General features: G+C 27.5%; 1 protein-coding gene across 10 annotated transcripts in view; it reads right to left on the reverse strand.

Annotated features, from left to right (window-relative positions):
• Positions 1-26,413, reverse strand: part of LOC114119494 (potassium voltage-gated channel subfamily H member 2) — a 119,448-nt gene that overhangs the window by 49,228 nt on the left and 43,807 nt on the right. For 8 of the 10 annotated variants that reach the window (XM_027981064.2, XM_027981062.2, XM_050198562.1 and 5 more), the window contains 5 exons: positions 5,989-6,132; positions 5,586-5,760; positions 5,413-5,521; positions 954-1,074; positions 707-778 (listed from right to left, as the gene is read on the reverse strand). In XM_027981064.2, coding sequence (XP_027836865.2) covers positions 707-778; positions 954-1,074; positions 5,413-5,521; positions 5,586-5,760; positions 5,989-6,132 — 621 coding nt within the window. The remainder of the gene's footprint in view (positions 1-706; positions 779-953; positions 1,075-5,412; positions 5,522-5,585; positions 5,761-5,988; positions 6,133-26,413) is intronic. The other 2 variants (XM_027981058.2, XM_027981063.2) reach the window with 2 other exon arrangements.

A 26,413-nucleotide genomic window follows, 5' to 3' on the forward strand; every position in this document is an offset into this window, starting at 1 on the left:
ATATATTTAAGTATATTAAAAAAAAATAAATAAATAAATAAAAAACATTATGAACTACCACTGTCAAACTAATAATAATAATTTAAAATTAAAACATAACTGGAGATATTTGAAAAATTAAAATATTTTCATCAAAAAGTTTATAACTAATAAAGTTCCATACAGTAAAATTTAAGCTTGTTATTTAAAACTAGTAAAATTCATCAAACAAAATATATTTGATATTTAACTTTTTTCTACTAAATATTATTTATGTTTTAAAGCCAAAAACCATATATATAATATATACCTACTATGTATATGTATTATTATTATTATTATTATTATCTACTGAACTTCCACTCTAATAAAGCAAATAACCTTTTTTCCACGTATTTATTATAGGCGTGAAAAACAACCAAAATTATATTAAATCAGTGATAAATGCGTTTACAGAAAATCATTAAAATAATATTATGCTGGTATTTTTTTTTTAAATAAATTCAACTATAATAAGTAACAATAATAATATACTATTGTATGCTAAAACTAAATAAGTCTACTACACTTCTAGTTTAACTATTTAACTATCCGCTATATTTAATGTATTATTAATATCGTTGTTAGTAATTTTTTTATTATTATTATTATTATTGTTATTATTTTAATATTAAATTGTGGGATTTTATTCACTTTTTTTTTTATTATTATTATCTTTGTTTTATACCTTCGGTAATGATATCGATAGTGTGTGGTCGTTTCTGTCTTTGAAATTGGTCCTTTTCAACGCGCGACGCCACTATAGCAGCAAACCATGCGAAAGATGAACACAAACGGTAGTTAAACGCAATAGACACACAATATAGAAAATACATAGAAACAAGAAAGTCAAAAAAAAAATCAACGCATCGAAACACAAAATATTACAGTTTTCGTATATGAGCTGGTGATGTATATTATTATGACGTACTTACATACAGAATCGGTGTTGGATCGTGCGGGTGGGCTGCCAAACGATGGATTTCTGTCTGGAGATTTATTGGGCGTCCGCGGCGGTGAAGGGTTAGGTTCGGGTGTCCTGTGGGGTTGACTGATCTAAAATGAATGCACATACACACGCATATCCATAAACACACGCACACACACACAATCACACACACACACATCGTATATTTTGAAATGTTATATAAATTTCAGTGCCTACATAATATTATTACTATGGATATAATATGGGTATTATGATATTATGTTTATTTAAAATAACCGACGTTCGGCTCCTCCTTTGCAAGCCAAATTTTAGTACTTATTTTTGCAAAATATACGTGGCGCACATGTCGTTTTATAATGCACACATACCGCAGGATATCCCACGGTATGAAGTTTTTTTTATGTGGGTCGGGCCTGAGTGAGATAATGACCTCTACGTATCACACAATATTATTCCGGTCTTCAACCCCCTCCCTCCCCCGAACGATACTGTATGACCTGCAAGTCCATCGTGGACCACGGAACACTGTCTGTACGTAAGGTGCTTTATTATATTATCGTTATGTGAAACATGATTTATTTAAGCGCTTGAAAAGTTTCCTTGAAATTTACATTGTTAGATTAAGTTACACAACATATTTTGTTTACGCAAAATATATTATAATAATATATCATATCGTATAATTATACGTAAAAGTTACGTACAACGAATTTTATCCTCATTACTCGTACATTACGCACGTTATACATTTTCTTCACGAAAAATTAAATATAAAAGTGTGTATAATAATACTATGCTGTTACACATAATATTTCGTGATGCACTGATTATTTTAACTTAAATAATTGTTAATCAACAAAAATAAAGCATGTATCAGATTTTTTTGTTATATTTTTTGATGGTTGATTCATAAGTGATTGTAGTTATGATTTACAAGATTTTTTACAATTATTTTTTGAAAAATTGATTTTAAAGCATATGCATAATAATAATAATACTTGTATTATCTATAATATTTGAGAATGAATTAAAAATGTAATGATATGCCTCGTTTTGTTCTAATTCTCTCCGAGAATTAAAGGGACAATTTAAATGTAAAATAGAGTGTGTACACGATGCATACTACTCTGAATAACGGTCAATTTCTATGTCAAACGTGGTCGGTCATTGTACATGTTATAAATCGGGCTTATTTTATTTGAATAGCATTTTTTATTTCACCTTTACGGTTTCAGATGCCAAAAATCAAAATCGATTGCATTCGGTGATTATAGGAACACGATTTTTATGCACTACAGTTAAATTCAAAAACTCGTTTTCTCTTCTATCACGAAATGGTTACACAAATGTAATATTACTTTTGCTGTTTTGTCAGTATTTTTTTTCTACAGTAAGACATATTCAATTTTATTATTTTTACAACAATTTCTTTGAAACACTGTATTGCTATAATATTCAACATTGTGTTAACTAAAATAAAAAGCCTACTATAGTATAATCTGAATCAAGCAGTCTAGAACAAATCTTAAGCACTCTTCATCTTTTGAAGCTACGTCTTGAATAAACGCTACCTAACCTATCAAGAGCCATACAGTATTATCTATCTGTTATCAGCAATTTTTTCAAATACCTAATCAGTTTATTTTTAACTGGTAAAATGCTTGACAATATATATTGTATAGGCATTTTTACCACATCCTCTCTCAAATAGTAATTTATTTAGATCTATACTAGAGATCAGGTTTAATCTTTTAATTTTAACTTTGGACATTTTAAAACTTTATCTTTTATAGGTACCTTAAAGCTATACTTTACAATATAATTTGCATAATATTTATATTATTATTTTATGAAAAAAAATGGTTATATATTCGTACATACCTAGTTGATGTTATTTGCATTATTTATTACCTACGTAATATTGTATACCTACTACATCACTATATTTAAGGCTGTAGATTTTCCAATAAAGGTGAAGCAAAATATATGCAATATGCTGACATTAAAGTTATATTTAAAGTGCAAAGTATCCTTTTTATGATAATATGACTAAATGTGTGTTTCAACACGAACACGTTTTACACATAAAAATAATATAATATTTATACATTTTCATTCGTTTGAATTATTTCCGTTTTATTTTGATATTTGACACCTAATAGTCAAGACTTGGCAGTATTTTGAATCTTTTGCTTTAGTTTTTTGAATATAAATGTGACTACATGGCCGCCTAGCTGATTATGAGTTATGTGTCATATTATATACCATTTTCACGATCTGCTATCATTTTTTTCCTCATCGAGTAAAAGTGCATATATATATGTATATATATCACCTACGTGGATTTTATAGAAACGTGTATAAAGGATTTATAAGGGGTTTTGCGTCTCTTTCCACAAAGCCTACCGATCTTTATGACGGAATTGTTTTACGACTTAGTGGTCGATCAAACAATAGGAAATTATTACATAAGAGAAAAATACAACGATACAACGAAATACAACGTATAAAATAAAAAAGTAGACAAAAAAAACTTGTTCGACCCATTTACAGTTAATAAGTTCACTATTGTGGCATTAAAATTAAAGCCAATATGTATTTTATACAGCCAGACAGCACTATTCCAAATACCCTAACAATGTAGATTTTATCATACGAAACGTTGGCAAAAATATTACTCGATTTTTACTCCACCTTCAAAATGGACTCATTAAAATTATTAAAATATAAAACGATGAAGTATCTACAGTGTTTGTAAATAAAATTAATTACAATTTCGTATGAGCATTCCCAAATCGTCTTAAAACCTTCAATGCATAGATATATTAATCTTGTTGTGTGTGTAGTCTATAAATGTTTTACTTTATATGCGAGATTTTTTTATACCGAAAAGTCATTAGTATATATATCCCAACAATAAAATTTATTCTCTTAAAAAATGCGTAAAACAGATTTAAACATTAATTACACGTGAAATAATATTTAAACCTTACAATGGATCATAATATTATACTTTTTCATCAATAGAACATGTTTTATATAAAACCTATCTACGTACGTTAACCTTTTATACTAATATATAAAAAGCGAGTCGTTATATTATAATATATACATTATAAATTCAGTAATTAAATAAGTATACAACATAATATTATACCTACTAGAGTTATTTTATTATGTTACTATTATTAATATTATTTTTTTTTTTTTAATATTATTTAAAATTACAACCCCGTGCTATACACTTAACTACCTACTTGAGTATTTCATTAAGAATATTAGACTTCGAACTTTATTATAGATTGTAAAAAAAACATTACTATCGACATACATTTTACATTATTTTTTTTTAAATATTTGTTCATGATTTTGGGTGAATTAAAATTCTTCCAGTTATAAATCACAATTATACTATATAAACTGGCCTTTTAAAATGATTCATTATTTATTCAAACTAAATAGTATCTTTAAACACAACGAAATATTCTTTAGTTTATATGATAATGAATAATAATGTGTTAAGCAAACTTAGAACTTTTTCATTAGATAATAATTATAATTCAAAATTATCATGTTTTTTTTTTTATTTTTATTATTTTAAATTTATTATATACTTTATTTAGTAAAAATCAATGTATTTTATTTTTTTAAATATTTTTATTTTTACTCCTGGGTTTAATAATTTGATCATTAAAAATTGAATTGATTACCTAATATACTTTTTTTAATTTATGTAAGTCAAAAATATGTATAAATATTATATTAATAATAAGTCAATATTTTTCAAAGTATAAAAGCTTTATTTCTTTACTATGGGATAAAATCATTGAGAATTCAAATATTTTGGGATGTTTCAAAAGCAAAATATATTTTTCCCCCAAGATATTGTAATTTATATTCATCTTTATTTTTAATTGAATTATATTATTAAATTTAACATTTCAAGAAATTTAACTTTGATTATGGTTATAAAATTATTTTATAAACTGTATCAAATTATAATCACTTACATAATCGTCTGTACAGTACTTAAATATTACGATGATTTTTAAATTCTGAGCGTTTATTATTAAAATCATCAGAAACACTCACTATTTTTATTTTTTCGTGAACTTATATAATTGTAAAACATCTTGTACATAACACTTTTAGATAATAATTTTGATTAGTTTAAAACTCGTTGTACGAATAAACGATAACATAATAATATAAGACAATGTAAAGAACGTCAAATACAAAAATAATATGCAAAAAAACATAATATTTTATAGACAATAGTAGAAGTATATTGTGTAAGAAAAAATAAATTGAAATTCCAAACGCTTAATCGTTCTAGAAATAACGTTATCCTATGTATATTCATACACCATAAATAGTATTCAATATTTGCGAATAGGATCAATTATGTACTATTATTATGAATGTAAACGTGGATCAAAACGCACTTGGGGTTCGGGTCGGATGGATACAGATCGAGGAGGGCTGGTAGTCTCGTCTTCGACACGGGCCGTCGTCGTTGATGTGATAACGCTCTCGGCCGCTGCTGTCTTCAAACTGTAAGAAAACATTGCTTCGGTTTCAGAACCGCACCAGGAAATAATAATAACAGTCAACTTGCCTCAACGAGTCCGGTGCTTTTGGGGTGGATGGGGTCTTTAGGTGCGTGCTACTGCTCTCCTCGTCGTATTCGTCGTCATGAGGAAGTGGCGTTAGACGACCCGACTGCCTCGCATTGCGACCGCGAAACGAGCTCATCCGCAACGATTGTCGAAACGACTGTCTGGCCCTGTCAACTGAAATTACAATGCGAAATCAGAATTAGATTTTTCGTGATCTGCTCAGGAAGAGTAATCGGAATCATATAATAATAATTGCTATTGTTATTTTAGTGAACATAATATTATACAAAAACCAAACAGTCGTATAAAACGGTCATCAGCAACATATTATTTGAATACGCTAAAACCATATACACACACAAACGTGCATACGTCATATCGCATTGCGCCTATCATTATTACATTTACTCAGTCTAGATGTCGGATCCGGTTGTTCAACTGGCGATGGGGGAGATGTAAGGTCTTCAAAGTTGATGATGTACAAACATATATCATCCACTTCGCTCTTCACGGGGGCGATGACCTCGCTGCACAAGAATTTCGAACCTGAAATCAAACGAAGAAGACATTTTATATACATATTCAGATTACAAAGCCACACGGTATATTATGTTATCATGGACAGGATAAACGCATACCAATTTTAACATTATTATATTATATTGTCTATACGGTGTTTTTGGCTTATAAACATTTGGCACAACTCTAAAGGTCACGATCATAAATTTCAATACGACCTTTCTATAGTGCATCAACCTCGTCCAAAGAGAACAATAAAAATAAAACCGTTTTTAATGTTAATAACTACTAATATCGTTTTATCGAATTTTGGCAAAAATACCATGACAGTCTTCAGTTCTATTTCGACGATAAATTCAGACGTTTCCAATGTAAAACAGAAAGATATTGGCTCTCGTAAATTCATTACACGTAGTTAAGAATGTATGCCATTCCGTTGTTCTCATTGAAATATATCGTCTTTAATAATAATTGGAAAATTCAATAGTTTTCGATTTTTATGTATTTTTTATTTCCATTTAAATGATTTTATATAAATTGGACAAATAAAATATTCTAAACAACCTATCAAAAGTGAAAATTGCTTCGTGACAAAAATAATGTAATTTAATTAAATAAAACAAAAATTTCTTACTCTGATACTATAATGAAATAAAATATCGACTTTATAAGAGATGGCGTATATAATATTAATAATATAATCGGAATATAAAAAACGAACGAAGTGTTAAGTGTTATGATAACTAATTGCAAAAGATTTTTTTTTTTTAGTTTTGATGGTGTCTTTAAATAAAATTCATATGACACAGATTGTTTTTCACGTGTATTTAAATCGTAAATTTCGTTTAAAACATCGAAAAAAAATAAAACAAATATCTATGTTATTTTTATGATCTTTGACGCAGGTATAAATTAAAACTTTGTACATTTACAAACTTTTCTTCTTTTTTATTTTTTTTTTAACAATATAAATATATTTTTGATTGAAATGGTATAAAAATCTGGTTGTTTTTATTATATTCTAGCGATGGTCGCCTTGTGTTCAATTCGATATCACTTTAATTTTTTACAATTGCGCACGAACAATATACTATTATAAAATTATAAATATTAGGTTTTATACGTTAAACGAAGTTGGTATTACGGATTATAATAAATTTTAATATCGTTTAGCTTAATCTCATAATCATCCGATTAAATTACTGCATATTGTGATCGATAAGGATGACACCTGTTTTTTAATTTTTAATATTTTAATATACATAATATTATAATCTTATTCCCTTCTAGACCACTCTCATCATTATTTTGAGCCATTTTATTACTGACTGCACATAATATTATTATCTCAATTAACATATTTTTCGTGGATGGTTCTTGTCAAGCCTTGGGGGAAGGGTACAAAAATATTTTTCACCTATATTATACGCATACACACATCTAAAATATTGTGCGTTAATAATAAATTAATGTGCACTATACACTTTATTCCTACAATGTATTATTATATAATTATATTAAATGAAATCATTTTTATTTATATGGAAAATATTTTACATTTTGAAAACTACAATATGATAGAGCTATTTGAGTTACTACCTATTTACACATTTACACAGGCTATAAGGGCAATATCGAAAAACCATCACTGGTTTTTCTTGCACGAAAATACCGACGAACATATTATAATATGATACTTATTTATGCAATATTTTTGTTAGACGAATAATATTATTACTCTACTGATGGGGTACGACGATCATGTAAATATTGTGTATCAGAGACGATCATAATTGAACGAATATACACACTACGCCATTTATTCGCGTAGTCATGCACAATACATAATATTATAAACGGCTGTTGCGGTCACATATTAATGGTTCACTTTTATTATACAAGGTAATCCGTTCTCATGAACACAATATGCATACGCTGATTATTTCAAAAGTGTTGACGTTTTCGAAAATATTGCTTAAAGGGTCATTAAAAAAATAACGTTTTTGAAAAAAAAAATTATAGTTTTTATAATTTGTTTTTTAACTTTTAACTTTATTAAATGACAATACATACTTTTAATTTTATATTCCAAACTAGAAAGTTTTTCAGGCTTAAATAGTAGACTTCGATACATAAAATTGAATTTTGAACGATTAGTTAATTAGTTATAATTTATAAGTGCCATTTAAAGTTTTGACGAGTGGAATGGTGGACTAACATTTTGTAAGTTACCCTTATGCCAATCTATTTCACTCATCAAAACTTTGAATACTTATAATTATTATAATTTATAACTCGTTTGAAATTTGTATATACCGCAAAATAATCCGAATAATATTCCACTTCGCTGTATGCAATTAATAATATATGTTGAGATTCGAAGAAGTAAGACTCAATAACCTAATGATGGGACGTTTTAAAATGTAAAACTTTTTTCAAAAACATTGTTTTAAATAGTATCAATAGAAAAATGTATATATGTTTTTCAAAATAGTTGAAACTTTTCGAAGTAACAATGAGTATATAGACATATAAATGATATCACCTTGTATAAAACCTAAACGTTATTATAATACGTATTATGCAACGGATGAGTGGTCAAAATTTAATATCGTATAATTATGATCATGGTGGTGCGGTGGTCTGTTAAATATTAGCTTTTTACCTCAGCCCCGTAACGAGCGACCACCACGTATCCCGTATTCACACACACACACACACACACACACACAATATATATGACTACCTATAACCTATATACAATATACGATTACGCCTACCTTACGCGCGTTATGCGCGCCCTATTTGCCGTATTTTATAATCGGTTACCGCCACACGCACACACCGCACAAAATATTATGTACAAACTCGCAAACGCAATGCATTACGCTCGTATTTTATACTCGATGTATATATATATATATATCGTGTTTGTGTGTGGTGTGTGTGTGTGTGTGTGTGTGTGTGTGTGTGTGTGTGTGTGTGTGTGTATTGTATATATACGTACGTGGCAGATGTGTAAAGACCCTTGTTGGAGTAGTCGTGGACGTTAGAGGGGGTTGTGGAAAGAGGGGAGCAACACACAAAATGGTGGCCGCCCTGAGTTAGGTGGAAACGTAATGAACACGTATATATATATATAGGTATATAGATATATATATATATAGATATATAATACGCGTATACAGGGTGATCTAACAACCATTCTCATCCCACTTGTATCCACGATCCTTGTATCCTAAATTTGAAATATTTGATTTTTGAAAATGTTATATATTATTATACATACCAAAGTACCTAAACTCTTTTCTACCGTGAATTTCCATGCAGATGATTTTTTTGAAAATGTCGATGTATTGAAATCAAAATTTGAACGATTAAGTTGTGTTTTTAAGTAACTCGCAGTATAATAATCTTTATTAAATAATAAAAATAAAAATGTAATTTCCTTAACAGTTTTAAATAAAAAGTGTTAGTTATTATCATGTAGGTATTAACAAAAAAAGTATCTTTAAATGAAATAAAAATGTTCAATAATATTTGAAAATATGTTACTATAATGTTAGCTTGGAAATAGAGATTTTTATTGGACCACTATAGGGCACAGTGATAAAAAAAAAAAAAATAAGATAATATTCAATTTTATTAAATAAAATGTAAAATATTTTTTTTCACACATGAAAATTTGTTATAAAGTTTTACTTAACAATAATAAATACGTGACGCAAATAATAATGATATTAATAGTATCGCAGTTTGTATGGTTATATTTTTTTCAGAGTACTTACAACCGTAATATAATCGCGTACCTCCGTATATTATAATATGATTACAGCGTAACATAATATTATAGTTTACTAATACGGTTATTGTATGTTACACCACTGTTGTTAAATCGCTCGTAACTCTTGATTCCATGTATCAATATCGTTCTAAGAAATGTTTTTTAACGTCTTTATAAGAACACAATCACATATTAAAGCAGAATGATATGAGAATCATTACAATTTCAGACGTTTTAACAGTGACTTTCAATTCATTTTAGATTCTGAACGGAGACATGAATGTATTGATTTTATTATAATAATGTGTATTTTTTTTCTATCTGTCTACACCTTTTTGAGCAGAAAAAATTCTTAAGTATTAAAAAATAGAGGTGGTTTCTGGTAGCCATATAATAACCGTATAAATAGTAAATACTTGAAATTTTCATCAAATGTTTAAACTCTTAATTTTTATTTATAATGTTTGAGCTAATTATAAGGAATAAGAATTTTTCATTTTACTTAGTTATTTTTATAGAAATGTCAATTAAAAATTATTAGCTGAAAAAAACCTTGAAAAATAAATAAAACGCTTCTCAAAAATGGTTTAACTATTTTGTATTTAGAAATTCATAAAACATTTTCTTTTTATATCTAAAATGTAATACAATATTCCTCTTATGTATTTGATACTGGAACCATAATTAATCTAAAAAATATAAATACAAAGCAATATTTTTGAAAAAAAATTATATCAGCCTACCCTAATATTAAATGCAAAATATTTTGTTTTAATAGTTAAATTAAAAAATCATATCACGAAAAATACTTAGCTATATCAACTAACAGATCGACTCTGTATAGAGTCGTTTTTCATCTTCAATGATATATAAATATCATTTAATTCAAATTCAACACACCCATACAGTAATCCACTAGACACACAACTTACATCGGAGTTGCACTCATTTAACTACTTTTTATTTTAACTTATAAATTCGATAGACCCCCATATTATATTATTATAAAAGAGTTTATACCACATATACTATATTACTAATACTAGGGTTCGTGAAATATTTTTAATAACAATTCCTAAACTTAATAACATAATATTATTAAACTAAGTTCAATACCGTATATCGTATCGTGCATGGTTTTGAAGAGTTTTTCTAAAATATGCAATATATATATATATATATATACCTATAATTTCAAGGTGTTTTTGCAACTATGGAAATTCAGAATGGAATTGTAAAATTCATAAAACGAGAAGTTGAAGTGAACAACACGTGTTGTTGAAAAAATAACAAAAAAAAATTGTCTGGCCTACTACGTACAAGAAACTGCTGCTGCACGGTTCTTCAACTATAATATTATGAGTATTGCTTGAGTGCTATAGCGATTCCAATTTGTGACGAACATATGTACTTATATTATATGTGTGCGTACACAAGTTTATTGTTTTTGAGTGTTCCGTTTAGAGCAAATCCAATATCTAGCGAAATACATATTATGTAACATTGTTAGATTGGTAGATCAATGCGTATTATAATAAAATAAATAAATTCGTATACACTCAAATCTATATTTTGGAACCGAATATTTTTCTTTTTAATCGTTTTAAAATATTTTAAAATACATGTTTGTATTAAACATTGTTATTGATATCGATTTCCATCTTTCTGTCTTTTAATAATAATTGTATAATATCGTATAATACGAATAAAAACTTTGTTTAATATAAAAGTTGAAACAAAAGATAAGGATTTATTGGCGTCAACAGCACGGTTTTTATTAGATTATGTAATATATGAGCTTAGATAAAAATAAATGAAATGTAGTAAATGGATTTTTTAAATGTAATATATAACATTAACTAATTAATAACCATACTGAACTTTGCCTAAAAATCTAATGTGTAAATTCTACATTAATTAAGTACATAAATCAATATATAAAATAATACATTATAAGATTATAGTTATTTATCTGATTTTTACACATTATAGTTAGTTAGTTTCTTCTAAAATAAGTATATTTTGTAAATTATTTACGGCTATAAATTATTCGACATTAATTATGAACCACTGATAAAATATTTTACTATAATTAAAAGAACAAAAAAATTATTTTTTCAAGAGTATATTGGTATACATTTAAATAGCTCTGAATAATCTGTAGCTATTTCTCTATAATAGTGAAACATATTTTATTAACTTTATATTTTTCACCAAATAAAATAATTTAATAATTGTATTTGAGACTTCATAATATTAAATATGAATATAATTATGAGTAAACTGATAAAATTTCTACTTGAAGAACAATAGAGCAACTATTAATAAATAGATGTTATACTTAAAATTAAAATTAGTAAACTTTACCGATGTTAATTACATATTTTGTTTAAAAGGACATTAGATACAGTGAATTATATTTGATTACCTACTTATTGTATGGTATAATATAGTATAAAAGTACCTACATCATAATGCCACTTGAATATGTTAATTATTTTAAAAATCGTTTAGTATTAATTAGGTATTAATAATTATTATGAATATGTTTTATTAACCCATCTTTCTTATTCCTAAGTAACTTTTATAAATGTCATCAAACATGAGTGTGAAATAGCTGAGTAGTTCATGTATTTTTTTATTTAGGTAGTAATCATATTCTTTATATATATATATATATTTTGTTTTGTTTTATTGACAAAAAAAAAAAAAAAATACAAATAGAAACAATAACAGTTTAGGTTGTAGTCAACGTAAAGATTTTTATTTTCTCACGTAATAAATTAAGCCAAAACTTTTAAATAATATATTATACAAATATTTCTGGTTTTCTGGTTTTGTTTAGAATAAAATATAACAGTACCATATTATACATGTACAAAAATGTCGTTATTTAGCTAACAGTATTGTTGTCACTGATAATAATATAGTTCCAAGAACACAGTACACAGTATGTAAAGATTTAAGATTTAAATTATAGGTACTCTATAGTTACAAACCAAAACAATAAATTCAATTAAGTTCATAGTTCATACATTTACTTTTTTATATTAAATGATTATTAAATTGCTAAATTACTGTTATCTAATTAAAAATATATTTCATTTATGCATAGTGAAATGCATTAAATATTTAACTTACGATATGAAAAAAAAAAATGCTTAGTGAAACCATAGATATTAAGACTTTTCAATAAACTTATAATTTATGACAAAATTAAGTTCAGTTATACGTTTAATAACCAATCGATAAATAATAATCATTTATATAGTCACAGTATAGCAAGACCAATAACATTGTATGAAGTAATTACTATACAAAAATAAGCGTTCACTTTGCAGTTAGCACACTTTTAAGCTTTGCTGTGAAAATAAAGTTGTTATTATCGCCCAAAATATAATATTATCCGCTTAAAAAATAGGTTAATAGTTTTTTATTTTATTTTTAATGTTTTTAATTTCTACTATGTGATGAATTTTCAAATAGGATGGTACATTTTTTATAATTTATTCCGTTTTTAACAAAAATTTGTTTTTGAAAAAAAAATAGCCAATTTATTTTGTTACGAAAAATATTTAAACGCTGTTCACTGCGACTATATCTATATCGTGTATATAAATTTGGAGATGCTATAGCTACGACGACTAAATAAGAAAAACAAATAAAGATAAAGAAGAAAAAATAGTATAGCAACTAATAGTAATAGTTGTGGATATAAAATGTAATTGCCGAAAGTGAAAAAGTGGAAAATTGTTTGTAATAAAAGTGAAAAATAAAATCTGAATGTACCTCTATAAGAAATTTAAAACTATTATATTAATATAGAAACGTCTATAACTCACATATTTTTTTATTGGTTTATAAATATATAGAATCTATACCTCATACTATAATACACTATATAGATTCCGTCTAATAACATAAAATATTATCTATTGACTCAATGCGTGTCGCACAAAACTTACTCATCATTCGTGTTTGTTACAACTGCGCATTAAACAGTGTTGTGTTATTGGCTAAATATTATAAAAGTTCACAGATGTATCATAAAATGTACGATAAATAAAATATAAAAGAAATTATCCAGATGTAAAACCCTAAACTTTTATTTTTGTATATGAATTTGGGGTGTATTTTTGTTTTATGACTATCGTTTTTTAGTTTCCAAATATAACTGAAAACAACAACAAAATATAAAATCAACGGATTTTGCAATTTTATAATTTTAACCATTTTACTGACGAAAACAACTAACTCAAATACAGTAATATAGTAATATAATACAACAGTTTAGTCAAGTTGCTACATAAATAATACAATAATGGCAATAATAATAATAGTTTAATGTTTTAACGTATCGTGTTAAATAACATTTTATATATTAATATATAATATTAATTATATGAATTTGTTGGTTGTAAAATAGCATGACATTATTATGGTCTGGATATTAAATTATATTTTAAAAACATTGCACAGTATGATATAGAATAAATACATTTCATGAGCAAGATGAAACCTATTATAAACTGTAGAATGAACGATAAGTAGAAAACAAGTATAACCTGTTAAATCCTGTTGGCTGTTTCCCACTAATACGACTTTTCCTTGTGCAACACGAGAAATAATCTTTTCGGTATTGGAACACATTGTGAGTGGGTAGATTTCTTTCCCCCTTTGCAATCAAACTTTTTGTGTGTTCAACACATTTATTGTCAAACATCTATTTATCTTCTAAACTTGTAAGTATATCTTTTCGATAAATGGCCAATAAAATTCTCCTTTGACTCCTAACATTTATATATAATATTATATGTGAATTATGATATGGTATAATAGTATATTAGTTTTGTAAACGTGTCTCAAATAAAAATACACACTAGTGCACTATACGTATTTAGCTACTCTATTAGTAAACATGGCCATCACCCTAAAAAAAATATTTATTTAACATTAAAAATTTATATTTTTATAGACCTAGAGAAATATAAATTATTGATTTTTAAATAAAACGTTAAAATGCCGTTATATGTATCTGAAACTTACAATAAGTCATATAGAAATTATTTATGTATCATGAGAATGAAAATTTTGAAAAAACCTAATCATCCATTAAAAAATGATAATATTAAACGAATATATGGTTTTTCTTTTCAACACAATAATTTTTCAGTTCCATGCAATTTACTACCCACTTTAGCATTGATATGTTTAAAATGCATTTTCCAACATACCCGGTTGCCGCATCTAGTCACGCATAAAACTCGGGGACAAAAAACAATCCACCCTTAAGTTTACCGATTCCTAACGTCCGCGTATATAATACACTTGTATCGATTCACTTGGTCGGCGCCACCGTCGGACATTTTGTGGGTTTTTTATTACCTACCTACATAAAAACTCGAGACGTTCGCTGATATAATATAGCAATTTGACAGCGAAGTGAATGAAAAAACTAATTTAAACTATCTTACAGCATACCAACGAAAACGAAACCTGAATATATACATGTTATATAGGGGTGGATATGTGAATCCTACAATTTGGTAATTGTGACTCGTGGACCGGAAATCCAATTCCTGTAAACTTTACACCCCGTATAACTGTAATACTTCAAATAATTTTTTTCGAGCTTTTTTTATCAACCATATAAGAAACCGAATGGTCACTTAAATATTCTATTAAAATAATTCAAGAAATATTGTTTCACGTCAAAAAGTCACTTAAATCATCTAAATTAAACCCATGGTCAACGAATAAAATATCATCACAATTGATTTGTCCAAGGACCAACAATCGCGATAGTATACGTATACGATTATTTTTTTAATACGCACACTGTTATCTTCTTTCCAACGGAAGAGCCTAGAGTGATTATAACTTTCAATCATTTGAAATCAACTTACAAAATAAAAGTAAACTAGATTTTTTTTTTTAGATTTCCAAGCCAAAAAAAAAAATTACTATTATTATATTATTTTTATTGTTTCAAATGATATACGTTTATAGTGTTCTCGTAGTACCGTAGACCTTGTAACTGATCAACTGATCCTCTCTAGCTGTGTATGTTTCTATTCCAAACGTCAATTGTATTAGTCGACAGCAAATTGCCACACCCGTCTTACTGTATTTTTCGTTTACGCATGAAAACTCTGCTAGTTTAATCGTATACGGTTCATTTCGGTGAACGTTTCAGTAGCATGTCTGTCAATATATCATTCTCATCCACGAAAAATTTGACGTGAAAACCACCATTTTTTTTTCAACACTCACAAATAAGCCAAGTACGAAGTTCAAGATGTTTTCAATGTTTTCATTTTAAGCATAAAGGTTATTTTGTTAAGTAACTCATTTAATATACTATTAGAAAAAAATGATACCTTGGCAATCGCGTACCTGATGTACCTGATTTGCCTATCTAAATCGCCGTGTAATCAAAATCATATTATATTAATATTATTGAAAAATATTAATTTTTTTAAATGTTACACAGAGGTGCCAAAAATATTACTCAATATGAAAATACCGACACCAAGATGATAAAAAAAGTAAAATCGTTCCCAACAGAAATTATATGTCATTTTTAATTGGTTTTTATATTTTAAATAAAATTTGAAGTATTGGTACTATATTAAAATATACGCATACATTTTTAATTTAAAATTCCATTTATTAAAACTAATACAATAGGTTTGAGTCATAAAATGAGGTGGTATAATTAAAAAAGATGATTGTATTAAGAATTAGAGGGATATTTAAAATAACAAGATAATATTAGATACAATTACACTTAATTTAATTATATTAACAAAAAAATATTCTGAATTTGTATTGTACACATTTATAACTTTATAACTTAAATGCTATTTGTTAAAACTATTACTTTGTTTCAGTCAAAAATATATGACAATATAATTTAAAAAATCTATTACAGTAGAATTTGCTTAATACAACATCAAAGGGACCACATTTAATTTGGTCGCATTATCTGTAGAGGTTATACAAAACTATGTAAAAAAAACATTGGAAACGCGGCTAGCACTGGAAATTTTTTTGCGTATTAACCGATATGACAATCGATTACAACATTAATGACAACGAATAAATAATTTATACTGTTTAACCAGAGAGATATTTAGACCAACGAGATAACATATCGTGGTATCGTTTATGTTTAATTTAATTATATATTAGATATAGAATATTTACGTATGGATAGCACGGATAATAAAATATACTCCAATATCATAATATATACTATAAAGCAATCAAAAGAAATTTATTTTTATTTTCGTTTTCATTATACCTAATATACAAAGAGAGAAGGAGAGCCCAGTCTACTAAAAATAACAGTATCATTTCGTCCGCGTTCTAATTTAATATCTTTAGGTTTTATACAGTAAATGTCGGTTTTTTTTCTTCTGAGTGAATAACATTATATTATCATACCTATACTTCGTAGGGTAAAAATAATGAACAATAAACAAAATGTATAACTCGAGTAGAGAGTTTAAGAAAAACTATATATATATACATAATATGAACATTTAACTTAGTAGCTGATTGACGAGTCCGAATATAGACGTGCCAGCTCGAATGTAGTTGATCGATAAGGTCGCGGGCCCTCCACTTTAAATCGCCGGCGGTCCGTCTAATTTAAGAACGACGACTTAACAACATAATAATAATAATATAATGACGATTCGTTTCCCTCTCCCTCCCTTCCCACCCCCACTTCCATTCTTATCCGACGCCGTTAAATTATTATAATTATAATCATCGTCGTCGTCGTCATAATAATGCAGTTGCACATAATACGAGTGTATCGTGTATAGTAATCGAGTTATTTACTTGTTTTTCTCCTGTTTGTTTGTCTTATTATTTTATTCAGCGCGTTGGGTTTCGTGTTCTCTCGACTGCGCCGAGTCTATCCGCCACCACCGTCGCGGTGGTACTGGCCGAGCCGGCGACGGGCAACCGGCCAACTGGGGCGATTGGTTTTTTCGACGTGCTATTTTTGTGTTGACGAAGAAATCTCTCTCCGTCAACTCGGATTACCGGCCGCGGATCGACGGTGGCGGCGAACCACATCAAAGCTCGGGGCCACCCACCCGACGTGTACAGCTGGATTATTATTCGACAGTATACGCACTCGCGGAAACCTTGACCGCAAAAAGAAAAAAACCCCGACGGAAAACCCTGTTCAGTAACACTACTGCCGTACACGCCATCATTCACACACTTGTCGTTTGCCCTTGGAAGTGGTATTTTTATAATTTTTTTTTCCTTCCTCTTATCGTTTTTTTCCTTTTCTTCTCTCTCTCTCTCTGTTTGCTGCGCTTAACGGTTTTCGTTTGCATAATTTTTCGCCCTCGATCGCGCCCGCCACGATCGTTCATGATGTCGCATATATCGGCGGGACCACCGACGACGACGACGATGCCGCGCGGCGTCTCGCGAGATGATTCGAAAGCCGAAAGCGACCGTGGAATAATATACAATAAACAACGCCCACTAACAATATTATATCATATATTTACATAATTTAAAGCCATTAACGTTATGGGACGACATTTTGTATTCGCGGACTGCTTTCGCCGTCGAATCGCGAATATTATATATGTATTTAATTCTTCAAAGTCTACACCGAGAAATAATATCGCTCCTCTTCCGCGACGATGTGCTATATATTCTAACGACATAATTTGTTAGCTCCCGAACACATAATTATTCTATGTATAATAAAATACAATAGCTAGTGCCGCGCGCATAAATTTATGGCAACGGAAAACGGGATAATATTATTGTGATTCAAAACCACGTTTAAGTATGACTATATTGTAGTTGATCATACATTAACGACTAAGTATATAACACCATTGAATTTCTTATGATTTTATGAGTACTGTACTTCTAATGTATTTTTTTTTTTTTTTGTATAGGTACCAAAAACTGTGTGTAATGACTGTATAATAGGACTTAGATTTTAATGTACTAAAATTGTATCATGCCAAAAAAAAAACTCAAAAATATTGCGTTTGACATAATTTTATCTTTTATAATACAATAGAAATATTATGTTATCAATATTGAATTAAAAAAAAGTATTATTAGAGGTTGCTGAATTAATAAAATTAACCCTATTATTATGTCATTGAAAAATATAATATGTAGTTATGTATATTTTTAATTTTTATATTGAAATTAAAGATTTATTTTTTAAATTTTTGATTATGCCGTATTCTCCAGAAAATAATTTTTAATAATTATCTAAAAACATGGAAATTTCCTAAGAAACAAACTGTAACTTAAAAAATATCGTATCAAAAAAAAAAAAAAAAATACATTGAAATACGAGTCCTAATAATAACAATCTCTTTAATGTGATTAATATAATATTATAATTCGTAACATTTTGATTAAGCCGTATTTATATCGTCGCATGCCAATAAGTAACTAGACGCAGCCATAAATCTACTGAATTGGTGACTTTGTCTGCTTTACTATATGATCAATCAGTACTCGGTAGATTATAGTCTTAAGTAAAAACAGACACGCGATATTCACTGGATTCACGGGCCATTACTATAATAACGAAATTGTCACAATTTGCTATTACCAAGGATGTAAATAGGTACTCGATGGCAAAGTGAATAATAATTCTAATAAACTTTTAGTGTCGAAAACATTACGAATAACATCACATATAACCTGCAAAGACAAGTTGATAAGTAGATATATTTACCTTTACGATGTAAAGTCGACACTTAAATTTAACACTGATTTGACATGCGGTTCATAGCCTTTGGCAAACAGATAATAATATTATGTTTTCGTAATGGCATGTTTAAAATTACTATCAAATGTAATATAAACATATGATATGTATTTTTGAACAATCGTCATTATTTATCATCCAAAATGTATTGTTACGATGCGTAAAATGGCAATCAATCGAACACAGAGTGGAAAGCATCTTATAAACCGTATGGTTAGAAGCATCACTTCAACTATTTAATTATTTTCAGAAATAATCAGTAGGATATTTTTTTTTTTGGACTACTGTTTTTATCAGACTCAATATACTTGGTGGTGAGATGCTGGGTACGACCTAATCTTCAGAACTAAGAAACCGAGTGTATACGAGTAATTATATTTCATTTTCAACTTTTCGAGTAATCCGAACATCCTAGACGGTGCGAATTCGTTGCGGTTATAACTGTATAGTGTAGTTTTCCGTATAAGTACTCCACGCACGAACTTGTAAGTACCTATCTAACCATTCTAACCTATACGCATACGAGACACTCGCGGACGTCGGGATTAAGATCTTGGTCGTAGCAGTAGTAGTCAAAACGCAATCGATAACGTATTGCGACGCTCTGCGGACACGTAGAATACGTCTTTATTATTTGTAAAACTCGCTCAGGAGTCGTGAACATGTGAAACACACAATAATATTTAGAGACGCGCGAGTAGCCGGGTTTATCTGCTCGTCGGGGCAGTGTAAGGAGAGGGGTGTTGTGGCGTGGGTGTGTGGGTCAGAGAAGAGCGTAGGTACTTACAGATTGGCAGAGCGCAATATGTGTGCGCGAGTTTATCGTGTGTATGACGTGTGTGCGTGTGCAGTACTGCAGTTCCTATTATTAACGGTTTTCATGTGTTTCATAGGCAACCGTAACATCTCGTCGTAATATTATAGCTCCCGCGATGCAATGCAATAATTTGAGATCCAATTGTGGACCACAGAGATGTATAATAATGATAAATATATATATATAGAACGATAACTGTATACAAATGTACAATATGCCTATCGCATTAACATCAGTCCGCAGGCGAAACCGCGCTACCGTCGACACCACGTGATATTACGACCGCCCATAAATTATTCATGAGGATGAAAAGAGAATGAAAAAAATATGTACGTGATTAAAAATAAAAAATAAAATAAACCGTGATGGCCTAATTCGATTTTTTGTTTTATATAATATAATATATATACACATATAATATACTCACATAATATATATATATACAGATATAATATTATACGTTCGTGGTTCGTATGCACAAATGAAGAACGAAAGGTAATTGTTGTAAATCAATATGACCAGAAAGTGTGTGTATGTATGAAGTATGGTTCAACGAGGGGAGGATAAATCCCCCTTGTGACTTTTTTTTTCAATTTTTATAAATATTTATATTATGCAATATTGTTATTTTAATAAAAAAAAATAATATAAATAATAATAATAATACATATATATTTTTTAAACCTGATAAAATATCTATTCTCAATTTTTAATAACAAACTTTCTTTCTGGGTTTTAAAAAATATATATATATATTATAATATATTCAATAAATTCTATCTTTTTATATCTATTTAGACTGTTAGAGTAGAACAGAAATTGCAAAAAACCAAACTTATATGTAAAATTCTCAAAAATAGAAATTGATGCTGCTATGTTATATAATTCTATTGAATTTATTATTTTCTAGAGTGTGCATTATTACAAATGTTTTTTTTTTTACCTTCGTTATCTATTTGAACGTTCACACAGGAATTTTGAATTCAGTCTTTTTAGTAAATATTTAAGAAACATTATAATAGAAGCAAATACCTATTGTACATATTAAATGTGTTTTAAGTTAAAAAAAATATATTTAAAATAAAATAAGTATTAAATTAACAGTTCATACATAAAGCATACTACCTACTATATAACTCATAAAATATCAACTGTAGTCTGTAACGATTAAGGTTTTTTTTTATTTCTCTTATAATTGAAAATATGCATAAAACGTTAATTTAAAACTTTGATATTTATGAATTGTGTAATTATTATATCATATATAGTTGTCTTAAAGCTAGGCTACAATTATTTTTTTTTCATTCTGTAAATAGTAAATATAACTTAAAATTCAGTATCAGATACACTTACAACAAAATATATGATTTAGATACCTAAAATTGTACAATTATTACCTGCTGATTATCTTATAGTCTATGTATGTAACTACCTACTTAATAAATTCGTCATTATAATCTTAAAATTATATTTTTAACGATCAAAGTTAATGTTAAAAAATCGGCCTCATCCTATCTTCCCATGATAAAATCAATTTACCACCACTAGTGCAATGCCAATTACTATTCACGGTGTAGAATATTATTGTATGTGATGTGATTAAAAACAATATTTTCATTTTTAATAAGTATAATACATTGACGTTATGAGATTATCGATGGTACGAAAATAATGGTTCGCTTTAGACGAGTCTATAATAATATGTTATTTAACTATAACGTTGATTGATCGTCTGACCGATCCGGAAACAGTGAGAATAACGCCCTCGATCGGTACCTATATATTGTTTGAATCGCAAGACTTAATATATTATTACCCAACAGACTATAATATTAACACAATAGCCGACAGAAAATTGTTTTCAAATATACTTGAATTTGTATACTATATAGGTATTTAAGAAGCGTCCAATACTCATATTGAAGTCTGTGGTGATACGGATTTTCTTTTTTAAAAATTATAACTCTCTTTTACAACAAGTAGGTAGTTAAACAGATGGTATTTTTCTTTTTTGAATATTCCGATGTGTCGAATTCAAAATACGAGAACAATAGTATAATTTCAAAGCCATTAAAACGTAGGTATGTAATAATAAGATAACTATAGTCTTTAACAATATTTTAACATAAAATATACCTAAAATTGATTTAATATTCATACAAGTACTTATTACTACATAATTACTAGGAGATACTATTATAATATAATATTATTATTATTATTATCCTTAAAACTAGTTAAAAGCTATCAGATTTTAATATATTAATACTGATTAATATATTTTTCAAATCAGCATTACACACCAACCCACGCCAACCCCAACCCCATCCTACATATCTACCAAACAGATCGTCATAAACTATTATCCTTAACACGAAGGGTTTAATAACTAAAAACTAATCGTTCAAATTTCAATTTTCATAAGCATTCGTACATCAACATTTAAAAAAATCATCTACTTAACAATTTAACAGGAAAAAATTTTGTCACACAAATGATAGATTGTTCAAAAACTGACATAACAAATTCAATTATTTGAAAATAAGGCATTTAAGCATATTATAGCAACCTACCTAAGATTTTCAAAACTTGAAAAAAATAATTATTAAAAAGCAATAAAAGTGTAACTATATATGATTATGCTTGGTGAAGCGCTTTATATAATATCCTAATGAATGTCGTTTGATAAACTTTAATAGAATTGACAGTAATATTCATCTATAAATAAGTTTGAAAAATATTTAACAATAACGGTGTTTAAAATCGAATAAGCTATAATGAAACCACCTGGTTGTTTTCTCTATGATAACAGCTGTGTTTTCGTATAAACCTTTACAATAATAATCAACTAGAAAAAACTTTGAATTGAACTAAAACGTTACAACTGTTTTCCACTACATGCTAAAGCTGTATAAATATTAATACCACAACATTTTAAACTAATAAACTTAACCAAAATTTAGAAATTTTAGATGAATTATTTTGTTGGCGACAATATTTTTATTACAGAACAGCTGTGAGATTTAAATGCAATTTTTTCGTGGTAAAATTATTTTGTTAAAAAAATAAAATACATATAAACGTATTACATAGGTAATAGGTATATTAAAGATTTTTTTTTTTTGTAATATTGTGGAAAGCTAATTTTTTGTTTCTCTATCAACGCTTGCACTATCACACTGCACGAAAGTCTCACTTGGCCTTTTGACCCGACTCTATTATATGGATGATATGTTTCGAGTAATAGCGTGATACTGTGTAGTAATTTTCCCAAGAAATAATAATTGTACGGACATTAGACACGCCAAGACGATATATAATATAGCAGTCACGAATTCACTACTATATTACAATACAAATTGTTGGGATTTTTTTTAATAATAAACGCACACAAAAATGTATAATAATATTCTCATGCACGTATTATATAGCACAGCCACGTCTCTTTTACTAACGTTTCACCAGCGTTAAAAGCCCGCGAATACATTTTTTTTTTTAAAACCGCTAGTGTCCTAGTCCTATTTTATACGAATCCAGTCAAATCGCAGAGGTGCAGTAGAAAGAACTGACAGATGTAATAACTAACGAACTAAACGCAATAATTAATATTTAATTCTAATCAATTTTTTTATTTAATTAAAATAATAATTATGTATAATGATAATTTTCAAAGTGCAAAAGTTCTAGCACTTGAACATTTTTTTCAATTGGTCTTAGAACATTCAAATTAAGATACACGTTGTTTTACAGTTTCCTGATGTTATATTGTTATATAAAATATAATAATTTTAAAAATTATCATATATTAACGGTTTTTAGTGCTGTTTTATGTATATTCCCATTTGTGAATAGATATATATATAGAATGAAATCAAACACATTTTTTTGAATTTTTCATACATTTATTAGAATCGTATTTATTTAAACAGCCAGTAAGTAATTAAAGAGCTGGCCTTGCACTCCATACAACTACCTTGTTCTTGAGCAGTGAATATCTATCTTATACATTCATAAAGAAATATTTAAATTCTAAAATTAAAAATTAAAGTATAATAAAAATAAAAAAGATAAAAAAAAATTTTAAGTTTTATTCTGCATGTTTTCAATTTTTATTACTATTTAAAGAGCATGTTATGGCATTTCTAAATGCATATTCAAGAGCCATAAAGTACATTTTTTAGTGCTATATAGTGTCCAAGTTCTGTAATTATAAGTATATATTTAAAAAAAAAGTTTAGTTATTAAATTTTATTCACCAATTTTTCTGTTAAATTCTTTATGATATATACCAAAAAAATTATATTTTTGAATTTGATTTACTGTATAGAACACGTGGTTAGTCACAATGCGTCTACAAGACTGAACACATATACAATGTATACGTACACTAGAATGACGGGCGAAGGAGAGAAAAAAACACTCTAACAATACCCAGTGAATGTAAAACAACTAATTTTCAAAATGCTTTGAAAACATCGCAGAACGAGTAGCACAATAGATAATTCCGAGCAAACTAAACACACTACAGCGGGTCATTATGTTATGAAAAATGTAGTGCGGGCGCACGCTCTTATAATAATGATAACAATAATACGCGAACATCGTCGTAATATAACCCCTTAAAAATATATTATATAATATAATTTACTATACACCGCTAAAAAAAAAAAAAAATTATAATGCACGGTGAGCAACATTTTGCACAATTATAATGACGTATTATACGTCTGTATAATAAAATATTATGAATAATCGAACAGGATCGAGTTGAACATAAAATAAAAACGTTTTGAATCGAAGAATACAATGATCGGTGCTCGAAAATTATTGCACTAAAAAAAGATAATTATTTAGCGCTGTTATATGCAATAAAAAAAAACACCAAGCTATATGGTACAATATATAGCACTACAAATTGGAAAATATGCCAAATAAAATGTAAAAAAAGAACACTTGGATTTTTTTATAATTTTTATTTTTATCTATGCCTATATACTTTTAACTTTTAATAGGTAATGTAAATTAAAGAAGAATACTATTATCAACTACACAAAATATACCTAATAATTATATATTTTCTGTTTATTAGTATTATTTAAGTACAATTTTAATGAGTATAAATAATGTATATTATTTAAGTTATATACTCAATAATGCAATAATTATAAAATACGGGTATTTAATAAATATCTTCAGAAAAATCAATTTGCTCGTCAAGTATATAAGTTAAAAAAGAGCAAACAATTGTTTTAAAATTTAATAATTCATTGCATTATTTTAAGAACCAAAAAGTGATGATTTAAAATAATATTAAATCTAAAAAATACATTGCATTATTATAAACAAATTTATGTAATACTTACTTCAAATAGTTAAAAAAAATGACAATAAATAAAAAAATATATAAGTTAAATAAAAAACATTTTAACAAATCACTCCATACATGTTTATTATAATACGAGTAATATATTATATAATATTTTATAAAGATATGTCATTGTAGTTTATAATGTTTATATTATAACATATATTCATTTATCAAATTTTCTATTTATATTTAAAGCGTATTGTACTATTATAATATTGTCTGAGTAAGGATTTATCATTCGAATTGTATTATGTATTTGGAAAAATTAAAAACTTTTAACTACAATATAAATGAAATATACGAACACATTTTTTAAAGACAATTCTGCTATGTTACGCTGCTTATTAAACTCACTTTAAATTAAACTTCTTTAATACATATCTATTACATATTGCATATTAGTAAATAAATGATAATACGATAATTGCTATGAATGTGAAACACGCGATAAAAGTTGTTGTGCATAAACACGTTATAAATCATGAATCGAAACCAGTAACAACCAACAAAAATATGTAACTTTTTAAAATCATTATAAGTTATAACCAAAGTGATTTGTTT

The sequence above is a fragment of the Aphis gossypii genome, chromosome 1 (assembly GCF_020184175.1).
Source record: "Aphis gossypii isolate Hap1 chromosome 1, ASM2018417v2, whole genome shotgun sequence".
Lineage (NCBI taxonomy): Eukaryota > Metazoa > Arthropoda > Insecta > Hemiptera > Aphididae > Aphis > Aphis gossypii.